Here is an 18,312-nt window from a genome sequence, read left to right on the forward strand (position 1 = left end):
GGATACCCGAGGACTCTTCGCCTCCTCGCTCTCTACCGATCCGTCGTCTCCGTCGTCTCCGTCGTCTCCGTCGTCTACGTCGTCTCGGTTTCTTTTCCGCTTTTCTGTTGGTCGTCTCGCGACGAAACGAGAGAACACGCCGACTCGGGAGAAAATTGGGCGACGAGAGCCGGAAGATCGCGACGGTAACGAAACCGTCCAGCTTTCTCCGCGAGAGAGGGGGAGAGATCGATAACAATTTCGAGGCATCGATTCCCTTCCGAAACGGCGGACATCGAGGTCGCGAGGACTCGTGCCCTCTCGTCAAGGGTCCCGATAATTCTCGATGTAGTTCCTGGTCGATTCACCGAGCGCGATAGAGAGCCGAGTGAGCCATTCGGCGTCGACAGTTCCACGCTCGGGATCCCGGCGGCTCGTTTCTTCGTTTCGAGAGGTGTAACTCATCGCGCACTTACGAGCCGTCTAGTCAATTAAGAAGACAGCCGGCCTATTAGAGAATACCGTGGCTCGCCCCCTGCTCCCTCCTCTCGCTCTCCGGCTTCTATTTCTGGTTCTTTTTCCGTCGATCCGTTCGATCGACGTACCGCGAAACGGGGCGCCGACGCCGAGAAAAACCGGAAACGCGGCCTCCCGAACGTACGTACGCGCGAGGGGAAAAAGAAAAACCGGAGAGGAGGAAAAGGAGAAGCGGGAAGAAGATGGACGACTTTACGCGTGAAAACAGGGCCGCGTAACAGCAAACACGAGGCCGCAGAACAGCAAAGCAGATCGAGCGGTCCTCGTCGACTCGCGGCGCTATCCAGCGAGATGACGTACGGTGGTCCACGGTGGTGGGTTCTATTTTCGTTGGCACGTTTCGGGGGGAAGCCGACATGTGCTCGATATTTAGACACCGGCCGTCTTCTCTCGTCTACGGCCTCGGATTCTACGAGCCGGTCTCGCGCGCGCTCTCTCCGCCTCGCGAGGATTCTCCACTCTTCTCTCTCCTCGTTCCGCTTCCTCGTCCGTCGTTCCGAGACGCTCCTCCTCCTCCTAACGGGGGTATTTAGTTCCACGCCGTTATAAATTACGTATCATTCGCTTTCCAAACTGACATCGTGGCACGCGCTCACGGAATGCGAATACCCGGCTCGGCTCGGCTCCGGCTCCGGCTACGGCTCCGGCTCCTTCTTCTTCTCGTTGTCCTTTTTCTTTCCTCCCAGCGATCTCGCTCGCGTTCGTCGCATCTCCTCTCCCTCTGCACCGGCCACTTAACTCCCTGTTGCGCGATTCGAGCTTTTTCGAGCGAACCGCGATCCACGCGCGAATCGAGACCTCGGCCGAAAGTCGATCGGTACCGGAAGAAATTTCATCGCCGAGCTTCGGGACCGAGCTCCCCTCGAACCGGCCGCTCCGCCTAATTCTAAACACGTGTTCGCGGACCGTTTCCAAGAACCGTTTCTCGTAGACGTCGCGGGCCAGGTTTACGATCGCGACGAATCATCCGCGAACGCGTCGCTTGCGCGCGATCGAATCCGAGACAAAGGAGAGACCGGACGGGTTCTCGGACCGTTTCGCGGGACCCTCGACGATCCGAGCGTAAAACGGGCGATCGTGCCGCGAAATTCCTAGAAAATACTCCAGCGTGACTACCGATCGACCACCGTTGCTATTTCCATCGCGAGGATGGAAACTCTATCGCGACAATTTTCGAATCGAATCTCGCGCACGGAGAAAGAACGCGAAGCCCGCGAGGAGACCGCGAACGGGCCGCAAATAAAATCCTCCGGAACAGAGCCACGAGAGAAGAACGACCGGGAGGAAGAGGACGAGGGAGGACCGTGCACGCGGAGTGCGCGAGACGAGATATCAATTCTCTTTACGCGGCAAAACGGTGGCAGCTCCACTAATAGACCGAAAGATTCTCATCCGTTTAACCGGTACGCTCGCGCGTGCACGCACCGAGTTTCGCGCGGAGGCCGAGAAGAAGACGAGAAGGGGCCAGCCCGCTGCCACCACCGCCACCGCCGCCGCCGCTGCCGCCGCTGCCGCCGCTGCCGCCGCTGCCGCCTCGCAACCAGCTACGGGAAAGACAAAGGGAGAGAGCCACCGAGGGTCGGAGAAAAAAATATATCGTCTCGTTGCCGAGATGCCAGAAGCGAGACGCATACCTCTTAATTGGAACGCTTTGCTCGGCCTAAGCGATTTGGCCGGATTTCGAAGGAAATGGGCGTTTAAGTGCGGCCAGGAACCATTTACAACGGGCGACATTAGCGCGGCCCGCTCCCGGCGGCAAGGTTTCGGTCACCGTGCTCCACCAACGGTCGATCGATTTTTGCATACGGCCGTTTCGAAACACCGACCGATCGGGACACGTGCGTCCGCTCCGCGTAAAAATCCTCTCGACCGATCCTCTCGTTCCCAGCGAGCGTCGTCGAGCGTCGAGCGTGTTCCTCGAACTTTGTTCCTCGACCGGCGCGGACCCGTCTTTTCCCGAAATAAACGAATCGACGGAAGAACCCAGTCCCGGAGTCACGAATCCCGTTGTCGAAAATATTAAGATTCCACGCTACAATGTCGGCTTAATGGAACCGACGGAGGGACGCCGCGGCACCGAACGAGACCGAGAAAGAGAGAGAGAGGCGTAAAAAAGGCGGGAGAGGTCTTTTAACAACCAGACTCATTAGGAGCATGCTGCTCGCTTTTTACACCGAGACATTTGTAAGCAATACAGACTTCAAAAAACAAACTCTCCTGTCGCAGCCACCGCTGCTGGCTGCTGCACCGGACACCTCGGTTTGCTCTCTTTTCCCGTTCCACCGGCTTCTCTTCTCGTTCTCTCTTTCGCGAGCGAGCGAGCGTTTAAGGGTGTCTGGCAGAATTTAAATTGCGAAACGAGCGACCGCTCGCGCGAAAACCTCGCCCGGCCCTCCCTCTTCTTTCTTCTCCGTTCGGTTTCTTCCACTCGCGGTCCGCAGCCGGTGAATCCGCTGGTCGACGACGACGACGACGACGCGGTCGCGCGCGTAATCGATCTCGAGAACCCGGCGAGTCCTCACCGTCTCCGAATTTGTCCACCGAGGAAGATCGGTATCGTTGACCGAACCGATGCAGTCGCGAGACCGTGATGTTTTCTCGACGATTTCGGTCTCGATATTTGCGACGCGCTCGGTCCCATCGCTAGGTACGATTGGTTCGCGGTCGGTGCGGCACTGGCCGCTCGCGCGTAATTGCCGGTGCGTGTGTTGCCGTCCCGTGATTCCACGCTGCCTGTTCGCGCGTATCGCGATATCGACGATTATGTCATTATCGCGGAGATTTTATTGGCCGGCGCGCCGGCAACTTATCCCGGCCGGAGTTTAGCGCTGTAAACTCGCCGAGCTTATTACCATAATCGAGATAAACGGTGGATAAACTCGTGTCATCGCCATAATTCCTTTGATAAAACGGGGGATCGCTGCCGTGGCGGCGTTTTAATGAATTTTTACGGAAAGATAAATGCGACCGAATTAATAAGGTTATCGCCGTAAACTCCGTAATCGCCGTTATAAATTTCATTTCCAACTTCTTCCGAGCGGACCCGGCCAACCGCGACCGGGATTTCCTCTCCGAACCGTTGTCGCCAACGGAAACGACTCGCGATCGACCCCGAACCTCTCGAGCGATTCGCGAAACGAGATCGCGGCAACCGAATCCGCTCCTGGACCGAAACGGGTGCTCGAGAACGAAGCGACGAGGGACTCCTCGAACGCGAGCCCGATCCTTCGGTACGAACCAGCGCGAAACATACGGAACACGTGTTCATCGCCACCGTTTCCCGTCGTTAAACGGGGAACGCCGCGACTGCGCGCGAAACCCTACCCGAATCGAACCGACCGGCACCCAGAGCGATCTCCGACCGAGAAAATCGACCATTCGTTCCGCGTTCGCTACGAGATCCTCGACCGAGACGGACTACGCTCGTCGAGCAAAACCGAACGAACGAACGAACGAACGAACCTCGACACCTCTAATTAGCGAGCGGGCCTTTGCGCGAGCAGCCTTTCCGCCTCGAACGAGAGTAGAATAGCTCGCGTGTCCCGCTGCCCGAAGAAAAAGATTCAAAACGAGGCTTTAAGAGACGCGCAGCGACCATTCATCTCCGAAACGTCCAGGCTAAACATAGGTTTCGAAACGAGCCGAGGGACGCGTTTTACGAGCCGCGTACGCCGGTATCTCGTACCGATAACGGAACAACGGGCATTCTTTCGAGTCGTCGAAACAATGGCGGCCGAACCGGCCGGCACGTGTTTCCTCGCCACACCGCCCCACGGGAAATCGTTTCGTGGAATTTTCCGAAATCGGTGGGACCGGTGGCGATCGAGCGATCGGGCAACGGTGCGCGCAAAAATAGCCAGGAAAAAGAAGAACCGCGAGAGCCAACGAACCGGGCACCGGATAAAAAGAATTCGAGGCACGGGACTGGCCGAGTTCCCGACGTAACGAGGAAATTAACGCTAACGCGACGCGGTCTAGCTCGAGCTCGCGGTTTTTACTCGCGTCACGGAGAAACGCTAACAAGCCACGGCCGCGTTTCGCTAAATCACCCGGGCAAAGTTTCCCCCGCTTCGCTTTCCTTTTCTCTCCGGCGCGAGGAACGCTCGGTCGCCGGTTTTCGTTCAACGCGATACGCGAATACCTCTACCGATCCGTCGAAAAACTGGTCCCCGCGCGGAGAGGAATTCGCGTTTCGCGCCCGAAACTCTCGACTCCGCGGTCTTCCTGCGGAGCGGCTAATTGCTCGCGAGAATCCTTGGGCTCGATCGTTCTCGAGTCCGTTCGGTACCCGATCGAAAATTCCGGGTATCTCGTCGATTCGGTTCGCGCGGCGATGAAACGCACCCGCTCCGCGGTAATTACGACGCCTCGTGACAGGTGCAATTTGCGAGACGACCGCCGAGGCGGTCCATGAAATTCGAGAAACGCGAACGGTCGCCGCAGCTGCGCCGGTTACGCCTCCGTAAACGTGTTTACGAAAACGCGACGGCTCGTACGTCAGCGTGGTCGTTAGCACCGCGTAATTGCTCGGCCCGCGATTAATAATACGCGCAACGACAATGCGTGTAACCTTTTCCAGCTTGGACGGTCTCGCGTTCGCTTCCGTCGAGCGACGAGCCGCGGAACTTTACCGGAAAAGATTCGAGAACCGAACGTTCGAAGGTTCGAACGTTCGAATCGCGCGCAAAGAGAGAAGGAACGATCTCGGCTCGAGCGACAAAGGAAACGCGAGTTTTTCATTCCACGGCGCGAACGGTAGGTAATTTTCTGGTCGCTCGCCGGCCGCTGTTGCCGGCACGGTTATATTTAATGCTTTAATCTGCCGAGGCGTCGAGCGATCTAAACACGCGATAAATCTCGGGGGACGACGCCTTAAAAAGCGGCAACAAAACCTTTCCCAAGCGGAAGCGTTAAGTGGCGTCGCGGAGAACCGCGCGCACGCTTCCGTGCCTGGCCATTAACGACTCGCGCACTCAACTCGGAGGGACACCCTCTCGGAGCGATATTAACGATTTCCCAAAACTCTCGAGCCGTGTGAAAACCGTTCGCGAGGAGACTCGCAGCTGCCCTCGCGCTTCGCGCGGAGACTTTCCGCGCCCGAAATCGACCGCGAGGACGCGCCGGTCCTCATAGTCCCTCCGAGAGGAGAGCGGAAACGAGCAGGAACGAGCGGACCGTTGGAGGGAACGGGGCGGACCGGGGCGTGCTGGGCCGGGCCGGGCCGAAACGGGCCGAAACGGGCCGAAACGGGCCGAACCGGGCCGAACCGGGCCGGGACGGGCCGGGAAGTAGACCGGTTAAGGGCTAACAAGCGTATACGCGGTGCGCCGCGAACACACATCGAGCCCTATATATACTCGTTAGCCCTCGAGTTGCCCGCTAGGCGCCTCTCTAACTAGCCACGCATGGCGAGCACGTGTGGAGGTGTCGACTGCCCTACCGCCCTACCGCCCTCGACGACCGACCCTTCTCCTTTCTCCTTCGTCCGTTGCTTTTTTCTCGACCTTTGCGTCCCGCTCCATTTCGCGCGGCATGAAATTCCAGCGAAAATATTTGGCCGCCTCGTGCGATTGCCCGCGACTCGCTCGAATCCTACCACGCGGAGCGAACCTTCGAAAACGATCGACGAGAAATCGATTACCGCGTAAATTAGCGGGAGAATTTTCCACGGTCACTCTCGACTCGTTTCGACGGCGATCGACGAGCAATACGACTCGATCGTCCTCCGACGGACAGTACGACGGACACCCGGATAATTACGAACGTGGAAAATTCGTTGGCTCGAGTTCGATTCGTTTTACGGCGGTGGCCTCGAGAGATCGGGGAAGAACCGAGGGCAACGAAATTGAACGCGCGCCGAAAGGAAAGAGGACGGTAGTAGCGGGTATCTTTCGAGTCGCGAGGAAAGCCCGGCTCGAAAGTCTCGGACGTCTTAAGCCAGTTACTCGAGGATTTCCCGCGGCTCTTTGAAGTTTCGAGGAGGGACCGACGGCGGTTTTCCACGGGGTGTATTCCAATTTCGCGAGCGGCCCGCGATGAAATTGACCGCGCCGAGGACGCACCGGCCGCGACGGGGATAGTCAATTGTCGCGCCGCTCGGGGATCAGCCGCGACGCGAAAGCGGCTTACCAGGGGGAAAATGAAATTTAATTAACTGGAAACAACGAGAAATTATCGAACATTACGCGGTACTCGCGCGACCGAACGATTCGTCGAAACGACGCGAAACGAGGCAAAACTCGTTACTCGTTTCTATACCCGTTCGGCGTGCACGGTTTTGGAGCGGGAAAATCTCGAGTGTTCGCGAAGACGCGAGTTCGAATCGACGTTCGTTCGATTCGGTAGGCCGAAAATTCGACGGAAAAAATAACAAGGGGGAATCGAAAAGTACGTCGGTTACTCGATACGCGATTCGACGCGAAATGGCTGGCACGGAACCGTAGGAGACAGAGGGTGGAAGAGACGCGGCAGGAAGAGGAGGTACCGGGGAGGATCGAGCGGTAGGCCGGAGTGAAATCGACCAGGGGTTGGAGGAGCGGGGACGGTGGTTGGGACGCGCAGGTTCGCCGATACAAAAGGGGAACCCGGCGATTACGATCTTCCATTCGTTCGCTCGTTCCAATTATTTTGTCCAATTAAAATATCGATTTTCTCCCCCGTCGCGGGTCTCTCGCGAGTACGCTAGCCTTTCGCCGTGTCGGTGAACCCTCCCCTCGGCCCGTGCCGCCCCTCGTCCCGAAAAACACCCCGACAACGGTTCTGCCCCGTGTTCTCCGACAGACACCCCCTCGACAGACCCGAACGCGGACTTTTCGGAGCCCGGGTTCTCGGTGCTCGCGACCGAACAAATTTCATCGACCGTCGACCGTTTCGATCGGCCGGATCCTCGGACGTTCCCGTTGCTTTCGAGGATCGCGATCGCGATCGAACGGAACGGAACGGAGAACCGTGAAGCGTAATTTTCGAACGGCAACGCTCACCGCGAACGATCGTTCCTCGATCTCGAGTTCGTTTCGGACACCGCAAATAACGCGCGCACGTTCGGGAACGACCGTGTAAATTATCGCGAGCGCGAGCTCCGGCGCGGACGAGCGTTCCTTTTTTACGGGAAGAAATTATCCCTCTAAACGGCTATTAGAAACGTCCGGCGCGTGGAAGTTCTCTGAGAATAGACGATCTAATTCCGTGAACGGGAGGAAGCGAGGAACAGCGAAAGCACCGTCGCTCGGCACGACAAGGGGGAGGGAGACCCGGAGACGGACCACCGTGATTGCAATTTTAACGCCAATTTGACTCGAATCTCTCCTGGACGAAAGAAATAGTGTTTTCATGCTCAATATAGCGGCGCGCTAATAATTAACGGCCGCGACGTGGCACTTTGTCGTCCGCGCGTACAGGGTGTCTCGAGCGTACCGAATCGGAGACCGGTCGAGCCTCTCGATTCCCGGTTCCCTTACGCGAATTTCGAGCGATTTCCGAGCGACCCGGAAGCCAGCGTTCGGCTAGACGGAAACCGGCTCGCCGACTTTTCCGAAGGTTACATCGAGCTCCTCGAAACCACCGAGGGATCGCGTTCGCGCGCGACTCGATGCTCCGAAGCGGTACGTTCTCCTCCACCGCGACTACGTTTCTCGGTTTCGTCGGAGGCTCGGACGTTCGTCGAACTTTGTTTTCCCCGAAGAATCGTACCACGCCGCGAACGGTGAGCGAAAATGGCAGACGAAACTCGGTGACACACCGAGTACGTGTACCGAGTAGGTCTTGCGGAGCTAGCGGGTGGTCCTCATTATGTCGGCTTCCCCACCGCTCGACCGTCCTATCTATTTAACGTATCGTTTGCCTTGGTAACCATCCAAATTGGCCCATCCCTCTCTATGCGCTGCCAACCGCATCTCCCGATCTCGCTCGTGTTCTCCTTAATTATTGGGAAGCCGATGTTTAATAATGTCGGCTCTCTCGCTCTCGCGTCGCCACGGTCTCCGTTCCTCCCGCGAGGAGGATTCCACGCGCGCGAGACCTTTAATAGAAAACGCTCGTTTTCCAGGAACGGCGAGGACGGGGAAGAGCCGGTCTCGTTGATGGAAACGAGCAGCGACGGGCTCGGGTACGAAGCGCGAACGCGCGACCGCGCGACCCTCCGAATCGATCCTTGCGCTCGGGATCGAAAACTCGAAACTCCTCGAAATACGCGTTTCTCGTTCGGTTCGGCGACGATGGATATTCGCGTTCTCGTTTTCTCGCGCGCAAACCTTTAGACGTCGCGGTATCGTTGCGCGGTGAAACGCGCGAGTCGTCCATTAAGGAAAAAGAAATCGATAGGTTCGCGGAAGCCAATTCGGAAGTCAATGGCCCGTAAAGCCTAATGCCTCCGGTAACGAAAGATAGCCAAGTGCTTCGTTAGAACCGCTTTTACGAGCCGCTTTATCGCCGGTCCGATTCCTCGGCGATCGTACTCTCGCGCGCTCCGTACCGATAAAGAGGAATCGTAACGTCCCGATTTGCGCGCGGTTCGTCGAAAGCAACGAAGACGAGGCGCTCGAAACGATCGGCGAGTTTTGCGAAAACTGGAGGTTTCGACGCGTCGAGAGGAAGGACGTCGCCGGACGTCGAAAAATTCGATAAGCCGTAAAAGCGCGATAACGCGGCCGCTCGAACCGATTTCCCGCCACGGAGCGATCTGTCCGCGCGAAACTATGTACAATTACCGTTTTAATCTGCAGTTTCTGGCGCCATAAATTTCCACGAGTTTACATCGACACCGACAAAGAGGGAACGGGGTTCGCGCGGGAGACGGCACAGGGAAGTTCGCGCGATGAAATTTATCGCCCGAGTCGATTCCGCGCAAATGGAAGAACGTCTACGAGGCTTTATTCCAGCGCGTTATCGACAGCTTCGATCGGGCCACTGGCTTCGCTTTCGGTTATCGAGGACTCGCCGTGTCCGCGGCGCAATTAATCGCCGCCGTGCGAGGAACGGACGAGAAAATCGAAACGCGTCGCGTCCGGGGAAAACTCGAGAATCGTTTCGATTTCGGGGGTGTTTCGTAAAACCGGCTCCTAATTCGTCCGGGTCGAGTACCGCGAACGAGGCTCGATACCGGATACTCTGCTCGCGCAACGTGGAAGACAACGCGCGATGGAAACGACCGTTCCGTTCGTTTCCATCGATTCCGGCAAAGATATCGATCCCCTCGCGGAGCGGACGAGGTGGCAGCGCGAGACGGCGGAAGTTGCCGCGATGAAATTTACGGCTGGAGCCAATTCCGCTTAAATGGAAGAGCATCTACGAGGTTTTATTCGGGACGCTTATCGGCAGCCCCTATCGGCAGGCATTTGTTTTTGCTTATCGCCGAAAGCTACGTCACGTGGCCACCGTAAATATGACGGACGGATGCGACGATGGGATCTCAACGCCGTCGGAACAAACGAGCGTCCGCGGACGTGGCCCGAAAATCTCGACGGCTCGATTTAGGGGGATGAACGACCGAGAGCCGAACCTCCGCGTCCCTCGCGTGTTCGACTACCAATCGATATACCTGGCTGCGCGGACGCGGCAAATCTACCGAGAAAAACCCCTCTGCGAACGAACGGCCCTCGACTTTTTAACTCTTTTAACTCTTTCCACACCCCCTACCGCCCCCGCCGACTCCGCCACCGCCGCCGCCACCGCCACCGCGCACCGACCGCTCTTTCGATCGAGCTAATTCCTTTCTCGGATTTCGAGGTAAAAACGATGCGAGCTCGAGACTCGGCGACGATCGAAAATTCTCTACGCGAGTCGGAATTTTTTCGGTCTTAATCGCCGGCCCTAATTGCTCAATTACGCTCATTACCGTCTCCGTTGCAGAGAACCGAGCGGGACGATAAAATCTCTCCTCTCCTCTCCTCCGATCTCCTCGGGTCTCCTCCGGTCTCCTCCGGCTGTCGGTCCGCGGTGCTCGGTACCCCCACCGGAGCCCGTCCACGGTAATCCCTGCCCTCCGTGCCTCCCCTGGAACAGCAGGGTCGCGTTCGCGAGAGAGAAACTTATCCCCTGGTAGGAAAAATCACCGGGTCTGTAGCCGCGTTCGGCCGGTTCCGCGGCGAGGAACCCGGCCACGGAGGCGGAGTCGAACGAGCCATGCCCCTTCTGCCGCAACGAGGCCTCGCCCCCTTTTGGATTTCCCCTTTCTCGCACTTTCTCCCCTCCCCCTCCCCCTAGCCGGGACACGCTCGGTTCGTCTCTTTCCGAGCAACGAAGCCGGAGCGCGCGGAACCCCCCCACCCCCACCCCACCCCCGGTTTCGTCTCCTCTCCGCTCCTCCCCTCCCCTGCCCCCGCTAACGCGGCGCCTCCACCGGCAAAACGAAAAACTCCGAGCGGCGCACTCGGCGATGGTCAAAGTCAGTCCACACGGAGAGCTCGAGTCGAGTAGAGGTTGGTCCAGGTCAGCTGGTCGGAGATCCATCGATCCGTCGATCCCCCGGCACCTGTCAAACGCGCGACGTAACCGCCTCGACCGCCTCGATCGCCTCGATCGCCACGATCGCGTCGACCGCGTCGATCGGCTCGACGAGCCGCGCGAGCTCGACCACCGAGAACCCATCGGAGGACACGGACCCACGCATTTTGGCCAGTTTTCGCGGTGTCGTCGCTGAGAGGATTTCGACGCCACGTTTCTCGGACTATGAGACCCTAGGGGCATCGAAGAATACGGTAGAGTGACACAGTGAAGAGTACGATAGGCATCGTAGGTGTCCAATCGCGGTCCAAGAATGACAGTAATAAGGATGACCTCCCCGGTGACGCCTCCATCGACCAGTCCAGGTTCGAACGAGGCTCAGGCGCCCCAGGCGACCTCGAAGCCGGTGCATCGGTTGAGTTTCTCCGTCGCCGCGCTCTTGGCGGACACCAAGAAACCGGGCCCCGGCCAAGAGGCGTCCTCGACGTCCCCGGGATCGTCACCGATCGCCTCCTACTCGCCCGTCAGGCAACAACGAGCGACGATCGCGGCCAATTCGAGCCAGCAGAGGTACCCGGCCGACTACAGAGCCAGGTATCTCTCGGTATCGCCCAACCTTCGGTACGCGTCCTGCGAGTCCGCCAGGAGCGCGATCGACGCCCGAATATTCACCAGATTCTCCGACACGGAACTGGACAGGATAGAGTCGCTCGGTCGACGCTCGTCCGTCTCACGAACTCTCGACTACGCGGTTCGAACATCGACGGATTCCGCCTCGACCTCGGACCTCGGAGCCCGTTTGTCGTCCCCGAAAACCTCGACGACCCCCGGTCAACCGGAGTTTGGCTCTCAGTCGCCGAGAAGCAGCTCCCACGAGGCGCGGTCCGGGTGCTCGGAAACCGAGGACATCGAGGAGGAGGACGAGAACAGCCTGGTGGACGTCGAGGACCTCCAACATCAACATCACGGTAGCAGTCCGACGCCGGTGAGGCCGACGCCTGCCTACATCGGTGGATTCTCCAGTCTGGGTAGCATCTCCGGCATTCCGCCTAGCCTCCATCCGGCGGTTTGGGGCGGCGGTCATCAGGGTGCAGCCGCGGCGGCGGCGGCTGCCGCGGCCACCTTCTTCCCCTCGCATTTCTCTCATCACGCGCCGCTAAACGGTGAGTACTTTGCTCTCGCCTCTCCTCTTCTTTTCTCCTTTTCCCCTTACCCCCTTACCCCCTAACCCCTCACCCCCTTACTTACCCCCCTTCTCCCCTTTACCGGAGCTATTTGCCATTTGCCGGGCCGACGACAGCCGCGTTCGGTTCGTCTTTGAAACTCGGTCCCCTGGCTGGCCGCCAATCGACGCGATCTTCTTCGTCGTGGGATTCTTTTCGTGGTTCGCGCTTGGCCCGAAACTGGTCCGATCGTAAACTCGTTAGGGTCCCCGGTTGTTGTCCGATCGCGAACGCGCTCGCTGTTCGTTCGAGCCGACGGCTCGTACCTTCTTTGCCGTTTTCGCCCTCGCACGGGTATTTTTGGCGCAACATTGACCGGTGAACGGAAGTTCGAGCAAGGGAACTCCGATCCCCTCGGTCTCCTCTACCGTCGGTGTTCGCCGTTAGCGCTCGACGCGTCCGCGACCTTCTCAGCGGCACGTTTCTGGATTTCACCGAAACCTCCGAGGAGAGAGTATTTACGCTCGTTTCGACGCAAACACCGACTCGGAACGCGTCTAACCGTCGGTTCGCGAAGAAATCAACGCTATCGTAGCGCGCTAATTGATAAATTGAGACGCTCGATCGATGCGACGGTGTTATTTGCAATTCAATTACGGCACGAAACCTACTCACCTAAAATCACCGCGAAAGGAATGCAGTTCTCGGAACGCGCCGGATGACTCGTCGCGATTGAATCATCGTTAACGCTAATTATTGAGGTCGCGGCTTGATAATTGCGAGAGGCTCTCGTTAAAGAGGCAATCAAAGTTTTCTCGCTTGGTCGGAGCGGCGAGCGCACGGAGCCGGACCGATCGAACAGAGGGCCGGTTCTTGTCGGGGTCCGAGGAATCCGGACGACAGGAACAATGCTCGATTATTGCAAAAAGGTGTCGCAATCGCGAATCGAACCGGACGGGAAATCGATTCGTCGACGGTACGAGAGACAGCCGGCTCTGCCGTCTCGGTTTTCCGAATAATCGTCGTCGACGGTCTCCCTCTCCCTCTCCTCGGAGCGGCGGAGCGCTCGAGTCGAACGGTGGGGGTATACGCGCGCGTAGCTTCGCGGGCCCGGTTGATTTCGATTCGACTATAGCGACGCGCAGCGGACTCGAGGATTTTTCGGAAATGGTACGAGACTCGAGATCGAGATTTCACCTCGTTCCGTGGCTCGTTCGTCGAACCGCCGGAAAACGAGCTTCGATATCGATCGCGAGGGACAAGAATCGACGTAAATTCCGATCGTTTTGCAAGCCGCGTTGGAACGTTGAACGCGCGATGTCGCCTTTTACCGCGAATCCGCTATCTCCGTATCAATTTATAGATCATTGTTGCGCGATTGTGCGGCAATTTAGGGAGCTCCGCGAGCGGAACACAATCGGCCGTAATCGCTTCGCCGGCGAAACGGGCCGCCGGTTCGGCGGACGAGTCGCGCGAGGGGAAACGAGCGTAATTTTGAAATACGGTCTCTCGTGGAGGGTGCTCTCGCGGATTGCGCAACCCTTGAAACTTTACTCCGGCGCACTCCACCTCGACCGTCGTCGAAAACGGCCGGAGGATAGGGGCTCCGAGGATAGGGTCGTCTCGACGCGATCCCGGAACGCGCCGTTTACCTACGCGAGTTACCGTTTTTCGGGGAAACGGAGGGCGTGTACCTCCGCGAACGGACAAACGATCCCCGAGAGGGAGGTTCTCGCGTACAACGATTTCGCGCGACGGACTAACGCCGCCGAGATTTTCCTCGTTCCGAGAACGCGGCATCTCGAAAGCCCGATCGAACACCGCTCGACGAGATAAATACTTTTCACTCGGAGCAACGTTCGAGCCACCGCTCCGAGAATTTCGATTTCTATTAATCGCGGGAGCAAATTCATGCGCGTTACCGTTTATCGATCGACTCGGCTAATAGGACTCGTCGAGAAATCGTGGCCCGTGAAACGGTTACGCAACCCAACAAAGAGCGCCCGATCGGACGAACGGGATTTCACCTTGCCTTTTTCTCAATACAATCGCCACTGTTTTAGATATCTCCGCGAGATCGGCTAATTATTTCGGTAATTTGCACGAAAATCGATCCGAAAGGGTACCGTTTTAACCGAGTCGCCGCGATCGGTTCGCATAAATCAGCGCGTTCAACGGAATTCTCTTCGAAGCGGCGACGGCGAATTTTACGAGCTAGAGTTTCTCCCGAATTTCCGCGAATCTCGCTTCACCGACGCGTCGCGCGACGTACGTCCGAGTCGAACGAGGAAAACGCGAGGGGATTTCCACGAGATCGATTCGCGGCACGATCGTTGCGCAACCAGCGCGAACCGCCGAGCGTCTCCGCGAATTCGCCAAGATATCTCCGCGAGATCGGCTAATTATTTCGAAGGCGCGTTCCCGATCGCCGAGTCGGATTAAAATCGTGCGGGCCGCGTTTTCGGCGGCCGCCGCTGCCGCGAACGTGGAACCGGGACGAACACGGAGACGGAGACGGAGAGCTCCCCGAATACCGAGACTAATTGGGACCTTTGGAAAGAGAGGCGAGCGAGCGAGCAGAGCGAACGAAGAGAGACGAGCGAGCGAGCGAGCGAGCGAACGGCACAAAGGACGATTCTCCTCCGTCGGAGAGGAGAGTCGCGGCGGAGCCCTGTTCGCGAATCTCGAAGCAGGAAGGAACGCGATTCCGGAGAGGGTAGGGAGTCTCGGTGAAAATTTGAAATTCAGAAGCGACGAGGAGAGGCCGAGGACGATCTGGCCTTTTGTCTCGTCTCGAGATCTCTCGTTTCTAGAGCCGTTCACCTCCGCTCTACAAATCTGTCAATTGTCTCGAGACAAATCTCGGGGAATATAACCGATATATTCTGACGCGACTCTCCATCGTTCCGTCTCTCGGTTTCGTCGCGGTCGATTGTTTCGGCTTGTTGCACGAGTCGCGACAACCGGTGCTCGATCCCGAAGCCGAGCCGGGGATCTTCGGGGGATGATTTGGTTTGTCATCGGAGCGCCGAACGTTGCTCGCAATTAGCGTGGCCGCTTTTCTCGCGACGTTTCGGGATATTCGAAAGTTCGGTGTCGACGAGAGAGGTCGATCCCCGGGCGTGGCGATATCGTCGGTAATCGTCCGGGTCGCGGTCTCGCTAGTTCGGAGGTACCGGGGCGGAGGTCTTCGCAAAGGCGAATTATTCGGTGATTGCGTAAACGGAGCGCGCGCTATTATCGGTGCACCTTTCGCCGGCCCGATATATCCCCGCTAATGAATACAAGCGGTAGCGTCGGAGGAACAATTCGCGGCCGGAATGTTGCGGTCGGTCGGCAAAAAGGTAATGAGGCCAGTTTGCGGCGCCGTTCCGACGGGAAAATTATGAATCGACCCCTAAAAAGACGCGCTCGCTTTCCTGCCTGCGATCGATCCGACTCCCGGCAAAAACAGGACGCTGCGGTCGGCTCCGGCTCGCTCCGGCTCGCTCCGGCTCGCTCCGGCTCGCCCTGGCTCGCGGAACGCGATCAGAAGACCGGAACCAGCCAGTCAGCCAGCCACACCGCGTGCCCCGAGCGTGAACCGTGCGCTTTCGGTTCCAGAGAACGGAGAACCGGCCAAGATCAAGTGCAACCTGAGGAAACACAAGCCGAACCGGAAGCCCAGGACGCCTTTCACCACGCAACAATTGCTGGCGCTCGAGAAGAAGTTCACGGAAAGGCAATACCTCAGCGTCGCCGAGCGGGCCGAGTTCTCGTCCTCCCTTCATCTCACGGAGACCCAGGTGAGTCTCTCGGAACCGAAGAGATCGGAAAGTACAGAAGCACGGAGTGACTCGCGAGACCGTTCCGTTCCGATTTCGTCGAATTTTCGAACGGAACCTCCTCGTTTCGCCGGTGGAATCCGAAGCACGTCCCGCGGCCACGAAACACCGGACGCGGCCTATTAGTTTTCATTATTTCGTTCGGGTTTCCTACGGTGTCTCGAGTTCGGGAAGCACCGTGTACGTTTCGCAAGGCCTTCGAGCCGAGACCCACGGTTTATTATCGCCTATCGTTTCCAACGCGTCGGTGAATCTCTAGAATTACGTTTTACGATCGACGTTTCTCATTTAGCACCGACGTTAACCGAGAACTCGGCTCTCTTTATTCTCACCGACCAGTTCACGAGTCAAGGGTCCCGCACTTAACAGATCTCGCCAGATGCGGGGTAATTAGCGCGCGTAAGCGTGCAGTATCCACCGCACCGCATCGCACCGCACCGCACCGCACCGCACCGCACCGCGTCGGCGAAGAACACGGTAATTTTATTAATAGACTACAAATTGCCCGAAACCCGTCCGACAATGCCGCGCGATGACCGACCAATTATCTCTGGCCCGGCTCCCGTCGCGCCGATTTTCGAGACACAATTTCGTTCGCGCGTCCGTCACCGAGACGATTCCTTTCGCGCTTCCATTGTCGCGAGAGACGTCGCGAGAGACGTCGCGAGAGACGTCGCGGCAAATTCGTCCGCGTAGAATTTGGACGTCCACGCGAAAGACGGCTCGCTCGACGGACCCGTCCGAGCGGTTTTGCTAGTTTTACGAAGCTCGAAAAGATATTTCGGGCCGAGTCGACGCGTCGCAGCGTCGCAGCGTCGCAGCGTCGTATCGGTTCCGACGAGTTCGGTTTCGCGCGTTCGTCGCGACAGAAGCCGCGGTTTCGATCCCTCGACGCGAAACCGCAACGAGACCTCGACGAAATTATCGAGCGTGGTAACGAGCGACCAGTCCGCGAGTACAAACACGAACCGTTTCATTGTTGCAGGTGAAGATCTGGTTTCAAAACCGCCGGGCAAAGGCGAAGCGCATGCAGGAAGCCGAGATTGAGAAATTGAGGATGTCAGCGGTCAGGCAACATCACACGGCGTTGTACGGGTCTCATCCGGGACTGCTGGCCCCGGCCAGCCTCTACCCGGTCGGAATGCTGTCTCATCCCGGTTTAACGCCGCATCATTCGATCTCTCAGCACCCGTCCAGGGAATGAAAGAGACCGGAGGACCCCGAGTCCGGCCGCGGCCGGTAGTGAACCGACCCGAACCGAAACCAGCCGACCCGACGCGACTCGACTCGACCCGACGCCACTCGACCCGAACCGACCCGAACCGAGCCGACCCACCTCCAAAGAAGTTATTCCGCTTCGAGATTGTTCCTCGACGCGCGGTCGAGCGACTCGCGGTCGAAGCCCATGCCCGCGACGATTCGAGTCGCGCAAACGCGGCACGCGGAACGCGGAACGCGGAGTGGACGACGGAAAGCGTCGGATGGAAAGGAAACGCGTCCACGGAGAATTGGACCAAAGCCGAACGCGCGTTCACCGATGGACGGATCGAAACTCGAGCCTCGAGGATTGTTACGGAAAGATCGGCTACAGTTTCCGGAGAGAGGAGCAACCTGGACGTTCTCCGGGCCACTGCCGCGATCGAGTGTCCATCCAAAGACGATAAAACCCTCCGAAGCTTCGAACGCGATAACGGCGTGTATCGCGAACCTGTGCCAATCTCGGACACGCGGTCCCGCGTGTCCTGTACATAGAGTATATACGTATAAATACATACTTAGACGCATAGATACGCGCGTACGCGTATACGCGTAGGTATATGTGGTCGTTCTCGAATCGAAACTCAACGTAGTCCTGTAAATACGATGTTCGTCGAGCGTAAAACGGACAACAGTGTCCGAGCAATTCGCAGGACCGGTAAACAGAAGCCGCCGAGCCTTTTTTTCCAATTTTGTATAAATGTAAAACCGTCGTCGAAAAGGAGTAGGAAGCGTCTATTTAATAAATCGCAGTATCGAAGTAACGCCTGTTGATTCCCACCGCCAAGACACCCGATTCCCATTTAGAGCCTCGGCGATCTTCTCGGATGTCCGTAAAAATCCGACTTCTCCGAGAGATTTATAGACGGCATAAATTCGATCCTTGGTACGCGTTGTCGACTCTCGTTTCGCTATTTAGCGTTTCCAATTGAATCTCAATGGACGAGACTGGGATAACTTCTCGCGTAATTTAAACGCGTATAAGTCATATTAATTAGCGTGTGTCGTCGCCGAGCGTCGTAGTCGACGGGGAATCGCGGGACGATTCGCTAATTGAAAAGCTCGATGTTGATTCATCGCCGCCGACCGGCCACCGTTTCCGTGTACGCTCG

At 57.7% G+C, this 18,312-nt stretch overlaps 2 protein-coding genes across 3 annotated transcripts in view; both read left to right on the forward strand.

Moving 5' to 3' along the window:
• LOC143151861 (uncharacterized) overlaps positions 1-8,890 on the forward strand; it is a 79,664-nt gene extending 70,774 nt beyond the window's left edge. Inside the window, exon 3 of the mRNA XM_076321321.1 lies at positions 8,561-8,890. Coding sequence (XP_076177436.1) covers positions 8,561-8,872 — 312 coding nt within the window. The 3' untranslated portion in view covers positions 8,873-8,890. The remainder of the gene's footprint in view (positions 1-8,560) is intronic.
• Positions 8,891-10,868: 1,978 nt separating this feature from the next.
• LOC143151860 (uncharacterized) lies at positions 10,869-17,290 on the forward strand. Of its 2 annotated transcripts, none has more exons than XM_076321318.1 (3): positions 10,869-12,119; positions 15,723-15,904; positions 16,929-17,290. In XM_076321318.1, the coding sequence occupies exons 1-3, from the start codon at positions 11,270-11,272 to the stop codon at positions 17,145-17,147; spliced, it is 1,251 nt and encodes a 416-aa protein (XP_076177433.1). In that variant the 5' UTR covers positions 10,869-11,269; the 3' UTR covers positions 17,148-17,290. The 2 variants fall into 2 exon arrangements, with proteins under 2 accessions (XP_076177433.1, XP_076177435.1); XM_076321320.1 differs by lacking the exon at positions 16,929-17,290 and adding an exon at positions 16,236-16,377.
• The last annotated feature ends 1,022 nt before the right edge of the window (positions 17,291-18,312 follow it).

The sequence above is a fragment of the Ptiloglossa arizonensis genome, chromosome 10 (assembly GCF_051014685.1).
Source record: "Ptiloglossa arizonensis isolate GNS036 chromosome 10, iyPtiAriz1_principal, whole genome shotgun sequence".
NCBI classification, from domain to species: domain Eukaryota; kingdom Metazoa; phylum Arthropoda; class Insecta; order Hymenoptera; family Colletidae; genus Ptiloglossa; species Ptiloglossa arizonensis.

Coding starts and splice junctions, on each gene's coding strand:
- LOC143151860 (XM_076321318.1), top strand. CDS start 11,270: ATGACAGTAATAAGGATGACCTCCCCGGTGACGCCTCCATCGACCAGT. Junction 12,120..15,722: donor TCATCACGCGCCGCTAAACG/GTGAGTACTTTG, acceptor TTTCGGTTCCAG/AGAACGGAGAACCGGCCAAG. Junction 15,905..16,928: donor TTCATCTCACGGAGACCCAG/GTGAGTCTCTCG, acceptor TCATTGTTGCAG/GTGAAGATCTGGTTTCAAAA.